The sequence below is a fragment of the Quercus suber genome, unplaced genomic scaffold (assembly GCF_002906115.3).
Source record: "Quercus suber isolate HL8 unplaced genomic scaffold, Cork oak 2.0 scaffold_797, whole genome shotgun sequence".
NCBI lineage: Eukaryota > Viridiplantae > Streptophyta > Magnoliopsida > Fagales > Fagaceae > Quercus > Quercus suber.
Window position 1 is genome coordinate 213167 of NW_027070232.1, and position 20891 is coordinate 234057.

At 34.8% G+C, this 20891-nt stretch overlaps 1 protein-coding gene and 1 long non-coding RNA gene across 2 annotated transcripts; both read left to right on the top strand.

The window, feature by feature from the left end:
* The first annotated feature begins 3530 nt into the window (after window positions 1-3530).
* Window positions 3531-14076, top strand: LOC112006328 (uncharacterized). Its single transcript, XR_010626560.1, has 10 exons — window positions 3531-3791; window positions 3898-4274; window positions 4676-4751; window positions 5623-5756; window positions 5868-5960; window positions 6094-6186; window positions 8294-8487; window positions 12302-12468; window positions 12549-13250; window positions 13808-14076. It is a non-coding gene; the product is annotated as an uncharacterized LOC112006328 (long non-coding RNA).
* Window positions 14077-15216: 1140 nt separating this feature from the next.
* LOC112006327 (protein root UVB sensitive 5-like) lies at window positions 15217-19968 on the top strand. Its single transcript, XM_065767355.1, is given in 12 exon segments — window positions 15217-16087; window positions 16189-16261; window positions 16470-16497; window positions 16500-16558; window positions 17279-17338; window positions 17458-17571; window positions 17800-17860; window positions 17951-18001; window positions 18004-18024; window positions 18027-18067; window positions 18209-18301; window positions 18369-19968. Coding segments are annotated over 12 exon segments (864 nt in total). The 5' UTR covers window positions 15217-16055; the 3' UTR covers window positions 18600-19968.
* Window positions 19969-20891: the final 923 nt, after the last annotated feature.

A 20891-nucleotide genomic window follows, 5' to 3' on the forward strand; every position in this document is an offset into this window, starting at 1 on the left:
TTGAATAATTACAATATTGCCACAAAACTCATATTTCAATAACTTGAAAACAAGCTTTTCTTGTTTCCAAATTTCTTAACTCATATCTCTAAAAACTCAGTTTTGTTAACTGGGTTAAAATCCGGAAAAATCAACCAAATAGACATTATACATGTGGGACCCATGGTTTTTGGGTTATGAGTTAACAAAACTCAGTTTGGCAAAATCCAAACAACACCTTAATATCTTAGCTATTATATATTATACGTTGACTCCCCCCCCCCCCAAAAAAGAAGTGTTTCTCTCTCTCCTTGCAAAACAAAGGGATTATTATAAGAATTAGCTAAACAGGGGTAAGGCTATACTACCTTTTTTCTACAATAAATGTTGAATTCAGATAGTTTTTCATGTATATACACATGCTACACAAATGGATTATAAAAAGAATTAGCTAGACAGAGGTAAGATTACACCACCTCTTTTCTATAATAAATGTTAAATTTAGATTAGTTTTTATACACACACACACACACACATGTAACGTGCAACGCACTTGACTTAAACTCACTTAAGTTTTGGTGCATTCTTCCATGCTTTCAAGGACAAAATTAATAAATTCTCATAAGAGTGTCTCTCTACTTCAAATGTTTAATAATTTAGACTGTTCTTAATTATTGAATTAAGGTTTCATTTAAACATGATTTCAATTATTGTTTTGGATAGTTTTTAACTATAAAATTCAAGGGTTTGTCATTTAAATATATGTGATTAATTGAGCCCTTAAGTTCAATGTATTATTGAAAATCATTTTACACACACACACATATTTTTTTTAAGTACCTCTACCAGCTTCCAATCAATTATATATATATATATGCATTTTATGATACCTTAGTCTCACACAACATGCATTCATTATGTAACTTAAAAGTAAAATATTCATTTATTTTAAGTAAATTAATAAAAAATTATTTACACTTGAATTTTGATTAAGCCATGTATTGCACGGGCATAATGCTAGGGGCACACAAAATTAAGAAAAAACTTAATTAGCACAGTAATTCACTTGACTCGATACATAGAAGTGATTTTAATGAGAATGGTCCCACATACATTTAGCCACATGGAGCAAAATTCAACTTCAATTTCAATATCTAATTGAACAATTGGAAGGATAATTATGAACTGATGGTCATATAGATGTAGACACATAGCACAAAATTAGAATTCTAATTTGAAATTGCAATTTGAGTTTATCTCTGCTTCACCTATTATTATATATATATAGATTATAGAAAATTTATACTATTTATAAATAATAATATATTATAAATATAAATAAATAGTATAATATTTTTTTAATTAATATATATTATTTAATTTCATTTTTAAATAGTTAAATATAAGGCATCTTCCTTCAGTTTCCTCATTCCCTTATCTTCCTTAGTTTCCTCAGACCTTTGCTTAGTCCCTCATTTCCTTGTCTTCATCAGTTTCCTCAGTCCCTTGCTTAGTCTCTCGTCTTTCTCAGTCAATTGTCTCTCTCAGTCCCCCTTCTCTTTGTCTCTTTTATTTGCTCCGCCACCATGTCATCCCTTACCTCTTGCTCAACGAATGATGGCCTCTCAATGGCGGTGACAAGCGGCGGCACTCCATTAGAAAACAAGGCAAGCTCAAATAATTTGTGAAATTTTTACCATACTTATTTGTGAAATTTTGTTTGGGTTTTGTTGTCTTTTTCCTCTCTTTTATTTCTATTTGATATGACATAAAAACTTTTTGTAGCATGGTAGACCTGTGTTTTCCTCCAACCTCTAGTTCCAACTACAACACTTCCCCTTTGTTTGTTTAGAATTTGCTCGTCCCCATTAGGGGTGTGCAAAAAACCAACGAATAAAAAAAATGGGCCAAAACCGACTGAACCATTGCCAAAATTTCAGTTCAATTTCGGTTTTTAATTTTTAAAAACTGAAAATTTTTGTTCAATTTCGGTTTCAAGTTTGAATATGCTGAACTAAAACCGAACTTAACATATTATAATATATTTTACATAAATTTTTTAATATAAAGTCTCTCTCTATATATATATATATATGCAATTTGAGCCTCTGTTAGTTATTATTTATTTTTTTTAAAAGTGGGCCTCTAGTTTGTACATTAGTTGGGGCTCCAACCCTTTCATTTTATTTTAAAACATTAGGCCCATTTGGGCATTATATATATATATATATATATATTGTGATCAGATCAGATCAAATTCGGCCTCTTCATTCTGTGCTTCTCTCTATTTAAAGTTTAAACATCTATATCTATATCTATTTATATAATAGTAAAAACTGAAAGAAAATGGATTCCTACAATTAAGGAGGAGTTGACAAATCAAAAAAGTGTCTATCCAGAATTTAGGCATGTTCCACTTTAAGAGCATTCGCATCAGCATGTGGATAATCATCTATAATACAAAAACTTCCTCATTTTACACATTTTGGCCAAAAATCCTCCCACATCAGATCGTGTAAACTGTGTAAATTCTTCTAAAAATTTCCATGAGCTACAGTAACCGTGGATATATACACGGTTACTGTAGCTCGTGTATAGATTATTTTAATAATTTCTAATTTCGCTCCTTTTTTTCTCTCTCTTCTCCATCTGCACAACCAACCCCTCATCATCTTCTTCCTCCGATACACACTCCCACAGACAAAATCAAAAATCAACCACCACAAAATCAACAACAAAATAACCCACAGACACCACAAAACCAAACACACCCACACACGAACACACCAATGGAGACAGAGAGAGTGGATTGGCGCTTGTGGCGGATCGGCGTGCTTGGATCGGAGTGCTTGGATCGGCGTTCTTCTCGTTGTGCTTGGATCGGAGTTTCAGATCGGCATTGTGCTTGGATTGGAGTTTCAGATGGAAATTTCAGATCGGCGATGGTTCGTAGCTGTGGATCGGAGCTTGTGGGAGCTTGGATCGGAGCGGTGGTTCAGAGCTGTGGATCGGAGCGTGTGGGAGCTTGGATCGGAGCGTGGATCGGAGTGGTGGTGCGGAGCTGTGGATCGGAGCTTGTGGGAGCTGTGGAGCGGTATGGACCGAGAGGTAAAGCTGATTCAGAAATGGGTATAGAGATGGGTTATGGGTAGAGAGATGGGTTGAGAGAGAGAGAGAGAGCAAAATCAGAAAAAATGGGTTGAGAAAAAATGGGCTGAGAGAGAAAGAGAGCGCGCATGTATAATAAGGGTTAGTTAAGGAAATAATAAAAAAATTGAGAAAATTGATTATTTAAATAAAAGTGGTGATAAAATAGATGAATTGACGTGAATGTTTTGTAAAAGTGTATGTATAAAATAGAAAAAGTAAATTTTTAGTGTAAAAATAGACGTGTAAAATATACGAACTGATGCGAATGCTCTAAAAATAGATAAATTACATTATTTGGAAACATTATTACACCGTTTAAAAGCGATAAATTATAATTTTTCACTGCGTTACACCGTTTAGAGCCCTCCTGGTATAAAAGGAAATTGACTGCTGGCAGAAAAAGAAAGATTGCTACACGGAGAGAAAAAAAAAAAAAGAAGAGAGAGAGAGAGAGAGAAAACAGCAGAGACAGAGAAATAGAGAGGCAGAGAACGGAGAAGGAGAGAGAGATCGAGAGATCAAAAACTGAAACCCAAAACATCAGACACCAATCAAGGCCGTACAGTCTCTTCCAATACCCCCAAACTCTCTCTCTCTCTCTCTTCTCACGAACCCTAATCTTTTTCTTCAAGAATATTCAATCCCTTCAATGCAGGCTACAGGTTTGTTCTTTAATTCAATCTTTTTCCAATTTAAGATTCACGTATTTGTTTCTTGCTCTCTATATTATTGAATTCCTCAAATTTTTAAATTTTTTTGAAAAATCAGATTTGAATCGATCTTTGTGTGTGTGTATGGCGAACGGTACGGATTGGGAGGAGTTCGTGTTGCTGTGTCGGGTTCGGACGGGTCACAAGCGCGAGTTCGCCTACGCAATGAAGGCGCAATCAGAGAGGCGATGAAAGAGAGAGAGAGAGGCGACAAGGAAACAGGGAAAGAAGCAGAGAGGCGATGAAATAGAGGATGAGCCTGGGACACGGAGAAAGAAACAGAGAAAGGCGAAGAACACTGCATCGATTCTTGCCCGTATACGGAGAAAGAGAGAGAACAGAGTTGTTCGTCGGACTCCAAGAGAAAGAAAGAAATATCCAAGGCCGGCGATTGTGCGTTCCCCGGTCAGACTTTGACCACCGGAACCGACACCGGTAAATTTTTTTTTTTTTCCATTTTTTAGATCTGGGTATGAAATTCTACTTTTAATTGAGTTTTTTTGTTGGATAGGTTTAGATTTGATTCATTTTTGTTCTGGGTTTTAGGGTTTTCTATCAAAAAGTTTGTAGACATTTGCTTTTGTTTTGAGAAAAAAGAGAATCTTTTCCCGGTTCCTTTCAAAATTTGCAAAATTTAGGCGAAAATTCATCAATGTGTTCTGCAAGAGAACGAAGAGATTAGGATGTAGTTGATTTTATCTTGGTTCTTGGATTATATTTTGACTAATTGAAACCAAAATCCTAAACCTTTATCTTTTAGAACTTTATTTTGTGTGTGTAATGCTGCCAAATCTTTCTTTGTTTTGTATGTGTAACGTTTTAATGTACATATATAGTTCCCTTGCCACCGTCAAAATCAAAGAATCTGCAACTAAAGCCAACCTTCTCTGAAGAGAAAAATCCGAACCCCGGGTAAGAATTCTGATTCGCTTTCAATTGAAAACCTTCCTACCCTGTTATTATTTACTTTGGGTGTTTTGGGTTGTTATGGCTGAATGATTGGCCTTTAGTTCGCAGGCCTTAAAAAGGGTTTTCCAAAAAAAAAAATTATTGTATTTACTTTAGGGGCTATGGTTTCATCTGCTTTATATCTTAGTGTGGTAGAAGTCAAAACACTTTAGTGGGTTTTCCAACTTGGGCTTCTTCCTCTAGAGGTGGAAGATTCTTTCTTTAATTTTTGGCTATTGGTTCTGGATTTACATTACTTTGCTATTATTATTATTTTCATACGTGATGCGTAGAATTGGATCATGTGTGAATTATAATTGAATTCATAGATTGATGGGTTTAGATGTAGAGGGTTTAGATAAGTCAAATTATTGGACGCATTGAATTTTTATGTTCCTATCTGTGTTGTGATTTGTTATTTAAAAATATTGTATGGTTTATATCATCAGTTGCCCTTTTTAGTTGGTAGATTTTGGATCAAGCTGAAGTGCATGGTGTCCTTTCTTCAAAATTCTAGACCTTTACATAAGACTCATTGAGACAAAAGATTTTAGAAGATAGGACAACCCTATCATAGCATCACTCGATGTGCTTGACAATTGTCTAAGTGAAGTCAAAAAAAGAAGAAAAAAAAGAAAAGAAAAGAAAAAGCTTGGAAATTTTTTTTATGTTTATTTTATGAAAATCCTCTATTTTCGTCTGGATTTTTTATTGTTTTTTCTTTCATGCCAATACAACATGATATTTGTTTTGTTTACTACAAGGATTTTCGTAATTATTAGAATATAATGAGTCTTATTCCTTGATGTTTTTTTGCTGATTCTTCCCACTGTAGCGGTAATACTGTTCAATATCCCAACCAAAGCACCTAGGTTGTCCACCTATTTCAGACCTTTGTACAGCCCCTTTTAATTTTCAGTTCAAGCCATTGATATCTACACTACCTGCAAGGTCTCTGTCTTTCTCCATGTATGTGTATGTGTGTAAAGTTTGTTTTTTTTCTCTATTTATATTTGTAAAGTTTGACTCTTTTATGGCTTTCCAATGGGTGATATTTTCATTTTGGTTGGGATTGCTTAGGTGTTTCAAGTTGGAGTGAGTTTTGTAAAGGATGTGCAAAAGCAAGAGGCATGGTGGGAAAGACAACATGAACTTGCGGCTGAGAATTTTGGGGTAAGAATTTCTTCTAATATTTCTTATTCTTCTTCTTCTTTCAATTTTTATTTCTTTAAGTTTTAATTTTGTTTATATATTCTTTTATGGCTTTCCAATGGGTGATATTTTCATTTTGGTTGGGATTGCTTAGGTGTTTCATGTTAGAGTGAGTTTTGTAAAAGATCTGCAAAAGCAATAGGCATGGTGGGGAAGACAACATGAACTTGCGGCTGAGAATTTTGGGGTAAGAATTTCTTCTAATATTTCTTCTTCTTCTTCTTTCAATTTTTATTTCTTTAAGTTTTAATTTTGTTTATATAGAACTATTAGCGTTTACATGTATTTTTGTGTGGTTGTCTTTAGAATTAATAGATTATGACTTTGGGAATTTACTTTCTAACTTGAGTGAATTATAAATATTGGGGCCTTGAAGCTTATTTCATCATAATTTACCACAAATCAATTGATACTGTATGACCTATTATCTCTATATCTTTAAAAGAAAAGGTTTGTAAAAGGATTATTTTTTTGGCCCTGTTTGAAGCTTCTCAATGGGTATTTAGTAAGAAAACCACAAATATGATAAACCATATGTAAACTTACCTTAAAGTTTGATTCACGGTTCACACTGTTGTTTTCATTACATTCCTATGTGTTATTCTATAGACTCTTACATTTATCATTTTCATTATGTTATAATGTTTAAAATCATTTTTTTTAGGAGTGACCTTCTTGCATCAATTTATATTGGTAGATGATGAATTTTGATAAATGTTAGGTTTTGCTGAAGGAGCTTATAGGTATTGATATAGATTTCATGTAAAATTGTGAGTGGTGTTAATGCATTCACTTAAAAGTGATTGTCTATTTAGTACTATTAGAAATAATTCTTGCTGCTGGCTGGGTCATGTAATTAATTGGACGTGGACATAAAAGAAATCCATTTATGAATAAATGATTACATAATAATGGGTGAAAAGATTCATGAATTCCATAACTTGGGTGTGTGTATAATCTAATATATCTGTTTTTTTTTATCACTACGAGGGTTGTTAACAAATTTTCTCTGTATCATTGCAGCTGTTCGGGATTGTGAGCTTTTTTTTTTCTTTTTTTCTTTTTTTTTGTTTTGCAATTGAAATTTAGGGTCAAGATTAAGATTCGATGTTGTTTTTATGGGTTATGATTATGCATTTTATTTGTTGCAGGTGGAATTCTGTTTTGTTTATATATTGTGGCTTGATTATGCACTACAGCTTTTTCTTTTTTCTTTTGCAATTAAAAAGTTGGATTCAATGTCCCTTTTAAGGGTTATATTTTGGTTTGGTTTTACAATTTGAGATTCCAATGTACTATTGATTATGCATTATTATTTGACTAATATTTTTCGAACTTTCTGTTTCACAAACCAATAGCCATTTTTCTCTTTTAAACTTTTTGGTTGTAAAATTCTCTAATCTCATGGTTTAATTCATTGTGGTTCCTAGGAATGGTAGATTTGGTATTTGAAATTGTCTTGCAAGTTTTAGTTCGGTGTAATTCATTGTGGTTCCTAGGAATAGCAGATTTGTTATTTGAAATTGTCATGTAAGTTTTAATTGCTTAATGTCAGATTCTTTTTTTTTTTAGTCTCCCATAATAGGGAAACACACACACACACGAGTGATTTGAAGAAACTCATTTTTAAAAATTTTAGGGGATATTGGACACTATATGCTTAAATATACTACGTTATTTAAGTTTGAATATATGTAGTAGAAGTATGATAACTAAGTTTATGTTGGATGCAAAGTTTGTTAATATGTAAAATAATCCCGCACATTGCGCGGGTTAAACCAGTGTCACCTTGTTTTACAACTTAAAGCCACCATCTTAACTTTCAAAATATTATTGTTAAAGTTTTAAATTTTATTTCCAAATTTGCTGCTAACATATGATTAAGGCTTTGGTTTTGAATTGGATGCAAAATATAATTAAGGCTTTGGCCATTAATTTCCTTTGAAGCACTATTTGTGTGCGATTTGTTTGGAGGAGAACAGGGGATTGGTTATTAATTTGAGTATGAGTGTGGGTTTATTTATGTAAATCTGAATGTATATGTTAATTGCAAATATGACTGCATTTTTTCTTTGAGAAAATTATTGTTGATGAGAAATGGTGATTTTAAAGAGTTGGGAGTTTGGTCCTACCGAATCAAAGAACCAAAAAAATACAGTTACATGGTACTAAACCTCCATGTCTCTCTCTCTCTCAAATATCTCTCTACAATTTCATTCAATTTGTGCTTTTCAATATTAAAGTTTTGTTCATCTTCCTATGCAAAAACTAATAACAGAAGCCCTTCATTCCAGGTTGATATGAAAGGTTTGGATGGAATACTAGGAGCTAGCTATGTTGGGATAGAAATCATTCTATGATTATGATGTTCCTAAAGCTAAGAGGCCAATAACCAGGACATCCAACTATTTGCAAAGGTGGTGCTGCTGATGTTGTAGATAGAGGAAAAGGAAGGTTATAAGAAGCCTATATATGAGATAAAGAAAGGGTATTTTTTTTTTCCATTGTTAGGGCACTCACATCAATGGGTGTATAATAGAAAAATGTGTAAAATTTACACAGTTTTGCACAAAAATGACCCACATTAATTCATATATAACCATGTAAATTTGTAGCAAACCTTTAAATTCACACCAATGCTATTTATTTTACATTTAGTTTTTTTTTTTTTTTTTTGCTTTACGTATCCTAAGGATGAAAGAAGAAAGTAGATGATGGTTGTTGTGTATGAAGAAAGAGAAATAATTAAAAAAATCAAGAAAATTTGATATTTTAATAAAATGTAACGTAACTAGAAAATGCATTAGACTTGAATTAGGTTGAATAGAAAGTATTGACTTTTTTTATTTAAAAAAAAAAAGAAAGAAAAAAGAAAAGCAACCAAAAAAAAAAAAGCCTCTATAAACTAAAACTAATATTAAACTATAAAAATAAAAGTTAGAAAACCCTACCCAGTACCCAGCCACACTTTTCACTCTCCCTCTCACAGATGGCAGCACACCACTCTCCACTCTCCAGTCCCTCTCTCTCACAGTCTCTGCCTCTGCCACTGCCTCCCCACTGTCCCTCTTGTTTGGATGGTTAAAAAATTTATCCAAAAAAACACATATAGACTATCACGCTGCTTCAGTGCTTCTTCTCCGTTCTCTCTCTCTCTTTTTTGTTTTTGTTTTTGTTGTTGTTGTTGTTTTTTTTTTTTTTTTTTTGTGTGTTTGCTACTTGGTTGGTGCTTGGTGTTTGAGTGGTGGGAAAACGTGGGAAAGCAAATGAAATATATATTTTCTTATTTTGGTATGTTTTCTGATTATATACATGATTTTGAGTTTTTGTTTTTGTTTTTGTTTTTGTTTTTGTTTTTGTTTTTGTTTTTGTTTGCTTGGTGTTAGGGTGTTGAGAAAATGTGGGAAAGTAAAGAGAAATAGGTTTTTGTTGTTGTTGTTGTTGTCTCTAATCTGTTTGGTTCTAAGAAATTGGAAGCAACCAAAAACCAACTGAACTGAACCGATTGAAATTCAGTCAATTCGGTGTCGGTGTTCCTCCCTTTCGGTTCGGTGTCAGTACCAAATTTTGTAAAACCGAAAATTTTGGTTGGGTAGAAAAATCACACTTCAAACTGACCGATACTTAAACCCTAACCCTAACCTAGCCTCATGGAAAATATACGCCCACCTTTTCCCATCTCGCCCTTGCACCCCACCAAGAGCCGTTTTAGCCGATTAGCCAACACAATGTTATACTATATTTAAACCCTCCCTACCATATGATAAGCGTACAGGTAAATAACGATGATGAAATTCCAGACATAGTTTATAGGTTTTTTAGTAAATATCACTTCAACCCAAATAGGTTTCTATTATGGGCTTAACAATGGATATGGAACTCAATCATAGATCATACGAATGTCTTTATCAATCCGTTAACAATGGATATTGACATTCTAGCTAATGTTGTGCGATTGAGTTTTTCACCTTTCGACCACTCTCATTCTAGCCTTCATTATAGTTTCATGTATTCAATGTCAATAGGTTTTTATGACCTTTTGGCTGTATATCTGGTCTCTGTACATATACCACTGTAGGACCATATATATAGCCGAAAATAGGTTATAAAAATTTACCGGCACTGGATACATGGACCTATAATGAAGGTTAGGACGAGGGTGGTCGAAAGGCGGAAAACCCGGTCGCACAACATCAGCTCAAATGTCAATATCCATTGTTAATGGATTGATAAAGACATTAGTGTGATCGAGTTCCATATCCATTGCCTGAGTCCATAACAGAAGCCTATATGGGTTGATGTGATATTCACTAAAAAAACCTATAAACAGTGTTTGGGATTTCATCATTATTTACCCAGTATGCCCTATCATGGTAGGGAGGGTTTAAACCCAAGATAATATTGGGGTTAGCTAATTGGCTAAAACGGCCCTTGGTGGGGTGCAAGGGCGAGATGGGAAAAACCCAGTATGCCCTATCATGGTAGGGAGGGTTTAAACCCAAGATAATATTGGGGTTAGCTAATTGGCTAAAACGGCCCTTGGTGGGGTGCAAGGGCGAGATGGGCCTTTTCCCATTTCGCCCTTGCACCCTATCATGGTAGGGAGGGTTTAAACCCAAGATAATATTGGGGTTAGCTAATTGGCTAAAACGGCCCTTGGTGGGGTGCAAGGGCGAGATGGGAAAAACCCAGTATACCTTGGTGGGGTGCAAGGGCGAGATGGGCCTTTTCCCATCTCGCCCTTGCACCCCACCAAGGGCCGTTTTAGCCAATTAGCCAACACAATGTTATACTGTATTTAAACCCTCCCTACCATTTGATAAGCGTATAGGTAAATAACGATGATGAAATTCCAGACATAGTTTATAGGTATTTTAGTAAATATCACTTCAACCCAAATAGGTTTCTATTATGGGCTCAACAATGGATATGGAACTCAATCATAGATCATACGAATGTCTTTATCAATCCGTTAACAATGGATATTGACATTCTAGCTAATGTTGTGCGACTGAGTTTTTCACCTTTCGACCACTCTCATCCTAGCCTTCATTATAGTTTCACGTATTCAATGTCAATAGGTTTTTATGACCTTTTGGCTGTATATCTGGTCTCTGTATATATACCATTGTAGGACCATATATACAGCCGAAAATAGGTTATAAAAACTTACCGGCACTGGATACATGGACCTATAATGAAGGTTAGGACGAGGGTGGTCGAAAGGCGGAAAACCCGGTCGCACAACATCAGCTCGAATGTCAATATCCATTGTTAATGGATTGATAAAGACATTAGTGTGATCGAGTTCCATATCCATTGCCTGAGTCCATAACAGAAGCCTATATGGGTTGATGTGATATTCACTAAAAAAACCTATAAACAATGTTTGGGATTTCATCATTATTTACCCAGTATGCCCTATCATGGTAGGGAGGGTTTAAACCCAAGATAATATTGGGGTTGGCTAATCGGCCTAAAAACGGCCCTTGGTGGGGCGCAAGGGTGAGATGGGAAAAAGGGCTGGACTGTCTCTGGCAGAAGAAGAAAGCTGAAGTCCAACAACAGTAGATCACAAGGGAGTGACTTAAGTCCAACATATAGACAATTAGATATGCAATTTTGCTTATGTCTTTTTCTTTTCATTGTATTTATCTTTTACTACTTTCATGCTTGGATTGTAATGAAAGCTGATGTGAATATAGTGGCGTTCTTAATTGTATTTCAACTTATATTCATGCTTTCACAGTCAGTTCGAGAATAGAACATCTATGGAATCTGTGAGGTTTCTGTTTTTGGCAGGCATAAGAACTTATGCTACCATTTTCAGCTTTATCTTTTGGATTTATTTACAAGCTTTGTTTGTCCTAAGTTTTCAATTTGTCCTGCATATGAAAATTCACTTCTCCCGCTCTCTTCCACTGTCAGTAAAACGTTTTTGTAACTCAAATAATGAAATGTTCTAAGTATCAAATGGTGTAGGAATGCATGCAGGGCACTATTGATGTACTCTTGAGGTCAGTTAGAAGAGTGGCAGACCTGTAGACTAAATTACATGGTCTATGTTTGTGTGTAATCTAGAGAGGATATAAAATAAAGGGCTGTCTGGTATCCCGCATGATATTCCATAGTTAAGGCACTCAGACTGAGCTGAAACATGCTACTTAATGTTTAAGGAGCAGCTAAGCGAACAGAAACAAAAAGCAACTTATGAATCCCCTTCAATGTTCTCAGTAAATTTTTCATGCCAGAAAAAAGCAATTTTAATTTCTGGATTCTATGCATTGATAAAGTCCTCACAGTGTCTACAGGTCCATTGTTTCTTAACGGCTTCATTGAGGTTGCAGATGGAAATGAAGCTTTTGAATATGAGGGTTATGCACTGGCCAGAGGGCTCTTCTTGGCGAAGTGTTTGGAGCCATTCTTTGAGAGGCAATGGTTCTTTCAAACTAGAATAATTGGGCTCCAAGTAAGATCCTTTCTTTCTGCAGCTATTGTATGTATGTAATTTCAAATATATTGTTGCTCTAACTATACATATATCTAAAGGGGAAACACGAAACAAAGGGATCAACTGTTTGACATAATCAGGAGTGAGCGTTCAGTGACAGATACAACCATGAATAGAGACCCAAATGCACACATTCTGAAGGCATGTACTATTGAGGAAGTAAATGCATATCATGTGGATGCAACTGGGGCCTCGGTTACTGCAGATTCTAGTGTCAACCTCATCCATTGATATTGTGGAAAACTTCCTGGCGACAAGTATGGATATGTCTTCCTTGTAAATTGTTTAGTTATACTTGGTGTCTATTTGGCATCAGCTTATAAGCTCAACTTTTAGCTTTTATGTACAACTTTTTTAAACCTCATTTTTTCCCACCATTTCTTACTTTTTCAAAAAATTTCAAAGTACAAGTATACTTTAGCACGTTTTGAGCAAAAAGTTTTTGGCAAGAAGCTAAATTAGCTGTTCCGACACTTTCCCTTTTTATTTTATAATTTTATTCATTAAATCAAGTTATCTTATTCAGTCATAATTCGTGACATTACCCCCTAATGCTGCCTTCCAATCCATAGTTGGACCCTCAAGTAGGAATTCTAATTTAGCAAAACAGCTTGTTTGCTCGGAAGCATGTAAGAAGTTGCATCAAATGGGTGCTTTGGATGATCATCTTCTCCCATCCATCAAAGAGCTTTCAGAGAAAAATCTCATTTTAAAAGGCCAAGAATCAGCTTCAGATGCAGGTATGTATATGTGTAAACTACTGACCAATTGATTTTTGGTTGTTAGGTGTAGTGTTCACTAAATGGTTCTGTAGTCCCTATTTAGGGTTCATTAGGGTAGTTGATATATTGAAAGACATGCATTTCTATTTGAATCTGACCCAATCTAGGATACATTGGAACAATAAAGCAAGCCTTGGTAAAATACTCGTTTACAAGTCAATTGTCAACTTGTGATGTTATTTTAATAAAAGATCACTTGTTGATAAATTCTTTGTTTTCTTATTTTGCCTTTTTATGGGCAAAAACAAATGATTTAGCAATGTTGATACTTTTCATGAGAGAATACTTTTGATCCTGAAGCTTTTAACATGCTAAAAATATACATTGGTTTGATGCTTTGGATGACTTCATGCGTTATTTTTGAGTTACTTATGAATTCAAATGCAGAAAAATAAACATTAGGTGTCTGAGTTTTTATGTTGTGCACTTTGTTTTTGTATCATATCTGGCATTTGGCAAGGCATTTTATTTTTCTCCTTGTATTTTCCTTATACCTATTATTTTGGTGTTCGAAGGAACAACAAAGGAGTTATATGGGATTACTTGAATTCATGCACTATCCGGAACTTGGGGAGAAAAAGTTGATGGAGCCATTTTTCAGGCCTATAAATTTGACTTTTTAAGTAATATTCCTGGAGAGCTTTATTCTGGATTTGTTCTTTTGCTTGAGACAAAGCTTGATGATGATGTGGGAAATATTGAATTGGAGCTTTACTTGGTCTCAAAGAAGGTTAAGTCTTCTGTATCTTTCTGTGGGCAAGTGCATTTGGATGCAGAACAGGTGCACACTGACAGCAGCTTGTTAATTCATTTATCATCCTTGTTCTTTTTTGGGAATATTTCTTCTAATTCCATGCTGTCCTTTTTTCCTTATCAGATGACAAAAGCAAAGTGCTTTCAAGAATTTTTCTTTAATGGTTTGTTTGGGAGACCTTTTTTTGGATCCAAATCAGTTGGAACATGCAGAAAATTTTTACTTAAGAATGAAACTAAATCACTATGGAGCCCATCAAACATGTATTTGCTTCTACCTACATTGAACACTTCAAGTCCTGAGCCTTGCCAAATAAATTGGATGAGCATCAATTCTTGCATTTTTGCAGTAGAAATCATGAAAAAAAGCCCTTTTTTGGGTGCTGAAAATTGTAACTGTGAGACAGGAAATTTATCGCCTTATAGAAATGGTTCATACAGCACTAATGTTATCCACTTTGCTTATAGTATGGCTGACATAAACAACCTCAAGGATATGATAGTTTTGGCAATTCACACTGGAAAAATATACTCTGTTGTTGAGGTTGTGAATAATACCTCTGCTGAGAGTCCTTTTGATGGAAACACTGACAATGGCTCATCAAAATATATGACATTTTCAGAGTACTTAAACAAAAAGTAAGTGATTTCTTATCCTGAATGATGTTTTGAGCTTATTGTGTATTTTTCCCCTTGGGTTCCTCTATACAGTTCCATAGATAACTCCTGTCCTGATCAGGTATGGAATACCGTTGATGTATCCAGAACAGCCTTTGTTGCGGTTAAAGCATAGTCATAACCCATATAACTTTCTTGTAAACTTCGATGAGGAAGGTTTGTTAATTTGAATGCTTGAGCTTTGTTACAACGTATAATGTTCTTATATGTAGTAAACATGTTCTGTTTATTGGTATTCAGGTCTTTTTTTCTTTTCCTTGTGGAAAATTTATGTGTTATATGATTTCATAATATTTAGCCTTTGTAGAGAAAGATGATTTTATTTCATTTTTCCAACTTTGATAATCTAATTGAAAAAATTTAGCTGAACAATGTATATTGTCGCCCTAATCTTCTCCATTATCAACACCCCTCAACTAAGTCATGGCTTTCAGCTTTGTCTACTACTACTATGATTCTCAGTTCTCATAGGGTAGACCAAGTGGGAGAATTGGGGTTGGTGTTGGTGTTGGGAAGAGTTTTTAGTTGGATTAGATTCTTAAGTCATGTTAATCTAACTCAAGCCAGTACATTTGGGTATGTTTATTAGGAAGAGAAAAGGAGTTTGGTTTGGCTTGAGTTAGATCAACATGCCTTAAGAATCTGATCCAACTAAAAACTCTTCCCAACACCAACCCCAATTCTCCCACTTGGTCTACCCTATGAGAACTGGGAATCATAGTAGTAGTAGACAAAGCTGAAAGCCATGACTTAGTTGAGGGGTGTTGATAATGGAGAAGATTAGGGCGACAATATACATTGTTCAGCTAAATTTTTTCAATTAGATTATCAAAGTTGGAAAAATGAAATAAAATCATCTTTCTCTACAAAGGCTAAATATTATGAAATCATAACTAGCACATAAATTTTCCACAAGGAAAGGAAAAAAAGACCTGAATACCAATAAACAGAACATGTTTACTACATATAAGAACATTTTACGTTGTAACAAAGCTCAAGCATTCAAATTAACAAACCTTCCTCATCGAAGTTTACAAGAAGGTTGTATGGGTTATGACTTTTCTTTAACCGCAACAAAGGCTGTCCTGGATACATCAGCGGTATCCCATACCTGATCAGTACAGGAGTTATCTATGGAACTGTATAGAGGAATTCAAAGGGAAAAATACACAATAAGTTCAAAACATCATTCAAGATAAGAAATCACTTACTTTTTGTTTAAGTACTCCGAAAATGTCATATATTTTGATGAGCATTTTATCAGTGACTCTCGCTGTCTTTTCCAGGCGGGTGGTTTGGAAATCTTTTTGATGATATCCAAAGCAATGGCGCATGTATGCAGACTTCATTGGCAGTGCAGGAAGGTCTGTGTAACAAGCTTTCTTTTAGATGTAGGATAAATCAATTTTAGATTAGAATCATTAGATTTAATATAGATCATTAAATTTTTTAATTTATCATGCAGCATCTTTGATCTAAGTACCGCACTGTATCCTGCCTATTTTTTACCATTGGCATCTCTTGGAAATCTTGCAAAGGTATCTCCCTTCCGTGTTATATAGGCTTCACTTGATTAGTTTGATAATATACTGAACTCAAGTACATTATATTCTTCTGCAATCAATTCTGTTTCTTTCACTGTTTTTCAGTAACACATTATGGCTATTGTAGATGTAGAAGTGCTCCATAAGTATGTGCTAAGTGATTAGACTTATACTGATTTACTTGAGATTGAAACTTAAACAGGCTGTAGCAAGAGGACTAAAAGATCCTTCAACCGTGTGATTCAAAACCATTTGGCAATCTCAGGAAATCTGGGAGAGTTTGCAGCCAAGGTATGCTTTTGTAATGTCCTTAATCGACTAAACTCAAAAAGGGAAACCCCAATTATTTGGGCGACTCCCCTCTATGGATAGACATCTACTAGAGAACCATATGGTCCATCAATATTTTTAATGACAGTTCCTAGCGTGCAAAGCAAAGTTTTGTCAATATCCAAAGCTACTATAGGCCTGTTCTAGAACTATGAAGTATTTAGTTGGGAAACATTAGAATGTTGCATAGCAATTGAGGTTTTAAATCCAACTTTCCCTACTCCTATGATGTTAATTGACAAATAAAAGCAATTGAACTGGTCATTACTCCAATGAGGAACTGCAGCCAATAGTTGTCTCTTTATGTATTTTTCACTCAAGCAATATACGCTTGACATTTGGAGTTGGTATAATCTGTTCCATATTTAATTATATCAATGTAACTTGACTGAAATTCTTATTAGTAAGAAATTTGCTTCTAATTATGTTCATCTTTTCAATTGACTTTTGCTTAGGTTTTGTTTGTGGGAGAAAATTATAAGCCATCTCTTGATATAGAATTTTTTTTTTTACGTTTTCTTGTTAATATTACTTTCTCAATGCTAGATCAATGCACATTATTAGAGGAATGATATCCCCTTTGGTTTGGACTGTAACTAAGAAGTCCCACTTTGTATAAATATATAAGTGCTGAAGCAAAAGAGAATGTTTTCCAGTTGACTGATTAATTAATTGATTTAGAAGGAAGTTTGGGAAGTAGCAGCTCAGCTTCTTGGCCTTGCTCTGGGAATACTGATCCTGGTATGTTATGTAGTTTCAAAATGATGTTTGTATATTCACTTGATGGTGATGTGAATTACAAGGAACCGAGAGACTTCTTGATTTGTTGCATTTAATTGACTTTAGAATCATGAATGCAGGAGACACCTGGCCTTGTCAAAGCATATCCAGTGTTGGTATTGACATGGATGAGCATGCGGCTTCTGCACCTTTGGTTATGTTATCAATCACTTTCAGTTCTACAATTTGACACAGTAAGAATTTGATGTATCAATTCCTAATCTAACCGTAGAATAGAGGCTTATATTGAAGGTTTCTAGGCATGCTTAATGGGATTGAGTTTTGACATTTTGCATTCCACTTGTTTCATTTTTTAAAAAAATTGGCTGTTATACAAACATACTCTTGGGTAACAAATAGAAATCTGTAGCTTCATTTTGATTCATTGGTGGACTATTTTCTCTGTTTTACTTTCTTGACAGATAAATCTCAAGTGTGCTCGTATGCTGGTAAAATCACATGTTTTACATGCTACTGTTCTGGGTAAAAGTTACACACTCTTTAGTCCTTTGCTCATCAAATAAATTATTTTGTTTACAAAAATGAACCATCTTTTTGATAAGTTGATTTCAGGATGTGTTGCATGCAACAGGGAAGAAAAAATTATATCATGGCAAAGATTCATGAGCCACGGATTACATTCAGTGTATCTTGGAGGAGATGGTTGTTGGGACGAAATCTATTTCCACTGTATTGTATTGATTATTGTGCTGCTATCTTTCAGTCAAAAAAAAAAAAAAATTGTGCTGCTATCTTTTGTTACAGTTTAAAGTAGCTGTCCAGAGCAGTAAAGCGGTTATTTTTATTATTTATCTATTTATTTTGAAACAGGTGAAGGCCCTCTTAAAACTATATACAAATGAACAATATATTCTTTTCGTAAACCTACAGCACGGAGACTTTGAGGTTTTTGTCTCATTCAAGGTAAGCACGTAAATTATTTGTCAGGATATAGGGCCCAACTGAGTTCAAACTAATGATTTTACTGCAGGTTGGAGCTACAAGCATGTCTGTCTTGCGTAGTGTCTGGCAGACTTATTGGCTACATGAGAACCGGGACAATTCCAATTATGTCTTCCATCAGCTTGCACAAAGCATATTGCAGATGGAAGATAGATTTGAGGATTTCATCGAACAGCTAAATAGAGCTGGATGGGATATGCATCAAATAAATCTGAGGGTCCCCAAGGACATCACCATTGATGATTCAGGTCCTGTTTGATTGTTCAGGTATCAGTGATCTGTCTTCCTTGTTGGGGGTGGGTGATCCTGAGCTTCTTTATGCTATCATAATGTGGGCTATCACTCTCTTAGCCAAAACTGACATGCTGATGCCATGCATCACACTACCTTTTGAGGTAGGTATCTAGTTCCTTGGACCCATTCTATCCAAAAATAAATAGGATGGAGCTATGGGAGCCATTAGGCACTTTGACTTGAGTGGCTGGCTGCCATGCTTTGCGGTTCTGTCCTAGGAGGGGTGATTCAGATGGACAAGATTTTGTTAATGTAAATGAATATTTTTCGGCTTGTTCAAAGTTTTGAAGAGATCTATGGACCACAATTTTGGATCCTTTTTATTTATGGATTTTACTAATGTGTGCCCTAAGGGCACACAATAGTATACTATTTTTGAAAAAAAAAATTATCGGGAATTGAAAAAGTTTTGACAGCTTTTTCAATTCCCGATAAAAATTTTCCAAATACGAATTTGTTAATGTGTGTCCTAAGGGCATACATTAACCGGACCCTTTATTTATTTCTTCTTTTGATTTTATTGTACTTCAACTTAATTGCTACCAAATTTTATCTGCATCATCTTTCTCATATATATGTAGGATCAACATATGTAGATTTCTCACATGTGATGGGACACTATGTACATCCACTGCACAAGAAAATTTCTGTTCCCATAGACTATGCATGATCTGCCCCATGTGTGGAATTTGGAGAATTTTTGGAATAAAATTTTGCTTTCAGTTGGGAAAACCAAATAGTATGCTTGCTGGTTGAGATGTGTAAAAATGTTGCAGTTGAAGACAGTGCAACCTTGTGTGTCAGTGTATATTTTATGAACTCACTAATATAGAGCGCTAGAAGATGAGATGGGCTTGTATCATCCATGTCGTGGTCAATCTAAGTGTATGTTTGGAACTGTTAGGTAAGTTTATTTTTACCATCAATTTGTGGGCAAAAGTCAGTAACTCGGGTTAGCAAGTGGTGGAGGAGTTATCGCTTATCAGGGACCATAGAGGTACAGATTATGGGTTTTACCCAAGTCATAGGTGTAGCTACTAGTGTGGATGCAGAGCTTTGGGTTGGAATGGTTGCACTATATGCACAAATCTCAATTTATTGGCGGTAGAAATTGAGATTGATGCCAGAGTAGTATTTGATTAGGTGATTGAATAATATAGTACTGCAGATGAAGATGAAGCATTGCTGAGACTAATCAATATGCAGATGCCCTTATTAGAAAATGAGTGGATCTTCACCAAGATTTTGTTGTATTTGATAATCTTCTGGTGGATATTTGTATTTTGCTTGATTTATGACAATTTGGGAATGTATTACGAGAAGCTTTGTCCCAACTTTGTTTAATCTACTTAATCTATGAAGTTCCTCTATGCACCAAAAAATAAATAAAAATAGTAATTTTATTGATGGGAGGATCATTGAATATTGGTACCCTGGTCTCTATAGCGCACTAAATAATTTCTCTCTTGTATCCTTCAATCCAAACTAGAAGCGTAAACGGTCCGGTCCGATTGGACTTTTGCATTTTTTAGGACTGGACCGGTATGCACGGTCTATTAAAATCCTAGACCAAACCTGACTGGAATGGACAGGCTACAGTCTCAACTCTCAACCAGTTCAGTCCCAATTGGTCCTGGTCAGTCCGGTTCGGATTTCAGTCTTGGGCCTACACTGTTAGGCTTCTAGCTATTGGGCTTTTGGCAAATAATTTTGGGTAACTAAAGTTCGATTTTTGGGTTGTTTTTTCTTTGTATTCTCAGCCGAAAAAGGGAAGAATAGTCCAATGTAATCAACCATTTACTACGCAATATGCATTAAAGAACGCTCACAATCATAGTAAAGCTGATATTTACAAACTATATGTATATATATATCTCAAGGTGTTCATGTGTCAATCTCCCTAACATCTATGTCTGAGAATATCACTCTAATTTACTCTATAATTACTACCAAGCACCCTTTTGGTGGGAAGGTCATTGTTATTTGAAAACATCATTACCCAATATATTAAAATATTTTGAAATGAATTTTTAAGATTTTCAAACCGATTATAATTATTTGTGTAGTTACTCTTCATCTATTCTGACCATGTTAGTTTTCAATAGACCTACAAAATATCAAAATAATGTATTGATCCATTTATTAAGCATCTAATTTATTTTTTTACAATTGAAGAAAATAATCAAAGAGATAATGGCACCATGGGGGGACAATGAGAGAGACAGAAAGAGTTAGAGAGTTTGAGGAGTTAGACTGT